Below are 5,426 nucleotides of genomic sequence, written 5' to 3'. Positions count from 1 at the left end.
CAAATTGCAAAAATGAAGCCATCTGTTATAATGAAAAAATCATAACTCTGGGTATATTTTTAGTTCTTAAGCTCCAACCTTTCATACCAGGTTTGGCCTCCCAAGATTTGGGATGAGGAGAGGAGATAGAGACATTTAAGGCCTTAGGAAAAAACTGTTAGCTTGCTCCTGCCAACCCCCCAGCCAAAAGCAGCTTCCTCCGCAGATCACAATCTGAGGTTTAAACTTCTAACATAGCCCCATTCTAGTTACAATGGTCTCCCTGCCTTGTCTCCTCAGTGTGATAAAAACAATCAATTCTCAAAGACAATTTCAATGCTAAACATTTCTGTGTTCTCTTTGGTCTCTTACATGTATAAGCAGATTGTATAAAGTAGGAAATAAACATTATTTCATTTTGGTGCTTAGTCCACACAGACCCTCTTTAATGAATTTAATTTAGACAACAAAAAAATCCTATAGTCCATAGATGACTCCAGCTGGTCAAGCTTCATTTAAGGAGGAGAAGGAGATTGAGAACTTAGGGAGCTAAATTGCTTGGTTTTCCCAGTCCTTTCTGGTGGGGCTGGGAGGTCCAGGAGGAATTTTGGGAAGTTTTGAAATACCTGCTACACAAGAGATGGTGGCAAGACCTAGGGATGAATTGGAGAGCATAGTGAATTTGGAGGACTGAGGCCAAAGCAAACACTGCAATGGATAGTATAGCTTGAGGCCCTTTACTTCCTGTCATTAGTAACAGACTGTTGGTGACTTCAACTGTTCTAGAGGGGATGCATTTCCTCAACTCCTAGACCTATTCATGCGACTTTATTAACTGATTTGAAATTTGTTTCTCCCCTTAGACCTCAAATTGTTTCCTTAATGAGGAGGGCAAGGGATAGGGGTAAGAAAGTTCTCCCTAGGATGAGGAAAGGGTGGAAAGTGAAGTCTCTCAGAGGTAGGATACCCAGATCAGATATAGGTCTAGCTCAGATTTGGGGTTAGAAGACAAATCCTACCTCCCTCCACCCAAAATCTTCTCCAAAGGTCCTAGCCCAAATGGAGGAAAACTTGAAATGAGGGGAAAAAATTGGCAGCATCTATAAATCCCTGCCTCAAAAAAGTGCAGTAGAAAAAACAAGCTTGCACCCCACCTCAATGATCCTTTTCAGTCTCTCTACCAGGCCACACCCCCACCTCCTCACATCTCAGCTCTCCTTTCCTTTGTCTGCTCTCACCCCTTTGGCAAGTGAACATTCTCTCACTCTGCCCCCATTAAGGAAGCTACCAGCTGGTCTCCTTCCCCCAACTGGGAGCAGGGTCTGAAGCAGAGCACACAGAGGGAAAGGAGACAGGGATTCTGGGAAATGCTTTGAGTTTTTTCATAGTTAGGGAGTAAGCCAGATCCACAGTTATCAGAGAAGAGAAAGGCAGTATGATGCTGATGATACAGAATAGAAAACAGGAGAGGCAACCATAAAGAAGGACAAGTAAAACCAGGGGCAATGGAAAACAGATGGAGAGTCACAGAGACAACTTTGGGGTTCCTTGGAGAGAGAAGAGTACTCATCCTATCCTTTTAGGTGTGGGGAAACTTAGGCAGTTTTGAGGATCCTCCCTGAACCTGTCCCACCTGCTTCCCCTTCCTTTCTTCAACTCAGTTGTTTACAGAGATCCCTTCCTGAACTCTTGCCCTCCTGGACTTGCCCGAGCTCCAGCCCCAGGCCTCCATCCAGGCAGACACCCTGACAGGTTACAAATGAGTGTGGGTGTTAGATTGCCAAGCTCTTGTTCTCAGAGTCTGTGGGAAGGAAGAGGAAAGAGATTCAATGGGCTCTACCAAAGGGTTTCTCTTCTAGTCCCTTCAGGGTCTGGGGTCTGAGAGAGTGATGAAGGCAAGCACTTCCTGTTTTTCTCCCCAACAGACACATGAAGCAGAAAGGGGTGAAATTCTACTCTTGAACCTTAGAATTCAGAGCCTAGGGCCTCCACACTGATTCTCCCACTCTCTGAGCAAACTCCCTATGAGGAATTCTAAAAAATTCACTGAAAATTTGAGTAATCTTTAAGATTTAACTGGTATTGAATTTATGGATTTGAGACTTGGAAGTTTTGCTTTTTGGAAGGGGGGTGAAGGGTAGTGAGTGAGAGAGTAGTAGGAGGGAACCAGAAGAATGTAAGGTCTCCACTAGTTTTAAACACTTGGGGAAGAGAATAAAAATTCACCTCCTCTTTACACCCCCTGTAAACATCACCTAGTTCTGCTCATTGTGGCTCTCTGGAGAGATATAGAGAGTTATTTAAGTCTGAGTGAGTGAGCCAGCTACAGCTATGGATGGCTAGAGAGAGGATAAATACATCTAGAGAGATGAGTTGATGGATAGGTAGGGAACGAATATAAATATGGAGAAAGATGGACGAACAGAGAGATGGATTGAGACACAGAGAATATAAAGAGAGGCTGAGGGAGAGAAATGGATGTGTGAATGAGGAGAGAGAGCTTATACAGAGAAATGGAGAGAGGAATGGGGCGTTTCTAATTCTTTTCTCCACATTTCTGTAGTCCTGTCTTGCTCCCTGAAATGCCATTTTCCCACCCCTCACTTAATGAATTCTTCCTCTAGATTCTAGACCCTGCCTCACACCCTTAGGTGTTTTCCACCACCCCCCCTCACAGTCATCCATTTGGCCCAAGATAACATACCTCACCTGGCTGTCGTAGCCCATCAACCCCAGACAAATTGGAAGAAAGAAACACGGAAGCGTTCTGGGCAAAATCAGAAGGCTAGATTCCCCACCTCCAGGTCTACAGCCTTGGGGGGAAAGGCTTCTCTGAGGGGTGGGAAGGGTAAGGGGCAGCTGGGTTGAATTTGTCCAAATCTAATAACCCAGAAGCCTATTGAAGGCCTTGGGGGTTGGGAGGGGAGGAAAGTCTTGAATATTCTTCTAACTTTTCCCCCCTCTCCCTCTGGTCCCTTCTTTCCAAAACTCTTTGAAGAAAGATGTTTTTGACGCTTCCATGTCGCTCTCAGATGGATGGGCTGTGGGTGATTGAAGTGTCTTTGTCATGCTAATGCTTGGGGGGTGATGGATGGGCGCTGGGGCTGCCAAACTCTAGCCCGCTTTACCCATTGGCCTGAGAGAGATCACATGTGCCCCCCCACCCCCACTGCCTACCCCCTTCCTAGGGGAGCGCTGGCCCAGGCGAGCTGGGCCAGGCCATGGATGCAAGCTTCAGAGCTGTGACATACTGCCGAAAGGTTGTAGGGCAAGAGGGTGTCTCCCCTAAACGGGCCGACCCTCCTGCGACCTCTACGCATGGACTATAATAGGATGAACTCCTTCTTAGAGTACCCACTCTGTAACCGGGGACCTAGCGCCTACAGCGCCCACAGCGCCCCAACCTCCTTCCCCCTCAGCTCAGCTCCCGCCATTGACAGCTACGCAGGCGAGGGCCGCTATGGCGGGGGGCTCCCCAGCCCTGCACTCCAGCAGAACTCGGGCTATCCCGCTCAGCAGCCGCCTTCAGCGCTGGGGGTGCCCTTCCCCAGCTCCGCACCCTCGGGGTACGCCCCAGCAGCCTGCAGCCCCAGCTATGGGCCTTCTCAGTATTACCCTCTGGGTCAGTCTGAAGGAGACGAAGGCTATTTTCATCCCTCGAGCTACGTGGCCCAGCTAGGGGGTTTATCCGACGGCTTCGGAGCTGGTGGAGCGGGCCCAGGGCCGTACCCTCCGCCGCAGCCCCCATGTGGGAACGAGCAGGCAGTGAGTTTTGCACCAGCCTACGCTGATCTCCTCTCTGAGGACAAGGAATCGTCCTGCCGGTCAGAAAGCAGCACCCCCACAGCCCGGACCTTCGACTGGATGAAAGTTAAGAGAAACCCACCCAAGACAGGTAGGGCTCAAACGTGGTCACCCTCTCTCCGGGCCCAAAGTAGCTTTACAGCCGGGGCATTGAAGTGGCCTGGGCTGGTTTCTTCAGCCTCCCTGATATAAGCAGGTAAGCGCATTCCACCCCATTTCAGATCAGGTGAAGTCTCCCTACACAGTAAGTGCCTGGGCATCCCCAACAGTAAATGTCCTTACACACTCCACTTCCGGATCTGTGCACCAGCACAGGCCCACGGTTTAGTGTGCGTTGTTGTAGGGGGTGGACTTATGCGGAAGGCTCCTCCAGATTCGGAGATCACCACAGGGAGCCCTGGTGATCTGTAGGAACTGTGAGAACTGAAGATAGACAGAATGGAGAATGGAGGTGCAGAGCTGTGCGGGAGGAGGGGAGGAAAAGGAGAAAAAGGTGAGAGAACTGACAGTGGCCTTTCTCCCTGCCCCACCCCTAGCGAAGGTATCGGAGCTTGGCACGGGCGCGCCCGGTGGCCTCCGCACCAACTTCACCACTCGCCAGCTGACCGAGCTGGAGAAGGAGTTCCATTTCAACAAGTACCTAAGCCGCGCCCGGAGGGTGGAGATCGCCGCCACCCTGGAGCTCAATGAAACGCAAGTCAAGATTTGGTTCCAGAACCGGCGCATGAAGCAGAAGAAGCGCGAGCGAGAGGGAGGCCGGGTGCCCCCAGTCCCACCAGGATGCTCCAAGGAGGCGGCAGGAGATACCTCAGACCAGTCGACATGCACCTCCCCTGAAGCCTCACCCAGCTCCATCACTTCCTGAACCGAACTTAATTAGCGCAAGGCTTCCAAGAACTGGAGGGCCCCAGGCAGCCCTCTCCTAGGCTCTCCCCAGCTTGGGTCTCTGGCTTCACTGGCCCGGTGATCCTCTCTAAAGCTGGAACACTGGTTTAGAGCTGGGGGTGGGTGGGTGGAGAAACATTTTTCTCAGAGCTGGGTGGGCAACTGATGGCTGGGGACATTACAGGACCCAAGGCCTGGGAAACACCCAGAAACTGTCAAATGTGGAAGGAAGGCCTTCCATCTGGGGATCAGCTCACCCTCACCATGGGGGTGGGGGTGGGAGCCAGCCAAGTCCTTCTGGATTCTCTTTTCTTTCAAACTTCAGTTTATTCAGTCCAGTGCCTTTGAGCTTCAAGGATTCTCTTCATGAACTCTTACCTTAATTCTCTCTTCTAGGCCCAGGACAGAGAAAAGGCCTCGGATGCCCTTGTGTGGGAGATCTGGGGTGATGGCAATATTACCATTCCTTAATCCAGTCACCACAGACCTTACAATAGCACCAGCTGCCTTGTGACAAACCAAAAAGCTCCCCATCTAACCTTATTAACCCTCTCCTGACACATTTGTATTGCACTAATGCAGCCTTCAGAGGTGGTTTTCTGAGACCTGCCTCCTCCCACCAGTGACCTCGTCAGTAAGTCACCAAAGTGTTCTAGAGACTTCTGGAACACTGTGCAAGGCCTGCTCCCACCAAACCTCAACCAGGAAGGTGCAGGCACACCCCCACTAGCTCCTCCCCTATTTATTGCCTCCTGGAA

At 50.4% G+C, this 5,426-nt stretch overlaps 1 protein-coding gene across 1 annotated transcript; it reads left to right on the top strand.

Moving 5' to 3' along the window:
- Positions 1-3,224: 3,224 nt before the first annotated feature.
- HOXB1 (homeobox B1) lies at positions 3,225-4,747 on the top strand. Its single transcript, XM_003786461.2, has 2 exons — positions 3,225-3,874; positions 4,320-4,747. Exons 1-2 carry the CDS (start codon positions 3,298-3,300, stop codon positions 4,646-4,648), a joined length of 906 nt encoding a protein of 301 aa, XP_003786509.1. The 5' UTR covers positions 3,225-3,297; the 3' UTR covers positions 4,649-4,747.
- The last annotated feature ends 679 nt before the right edge of the window (positions 4,748-5,426 follow it).

Source organism: Otolemur garnettii, unplaced genomic scaffold (genome assembly GCF_000181295.1).
Source record: "Otolemur garnettii isolate 467f Iridium unplaced genomic scaffold, OtoGar3 scaffold00018, whole genome shotgun sequence".
In the NCBI taxonomy this organism is placed as follows: Eukaryota; Metazoa; Chordata; class Mammalia; order Primates; family Galagidae; genus Otolemur; species Otolemur garnettii.
The sequence above is the reverse complement of the archived record's forward strand: the minus strand, read 5'-3'. Positions and strand labels throughout refer to the sequence as shown.

Coding starts and splice junctions, on each gene's coding strand:
- HOXB1 (XM_003786461.2), top strand. CDS start 3,298: ATGGACTATAATAGGATGAACTCCTTCTTAGAGTACCCACTCTGTAAC. Junction 3,875..4,319: donor GAGAAACCCACCCAAGACAG/GTAGGGCTCAAA, acceptor CCCCACCCCTAG/CGAAGGTATCGGAGCTTGGC.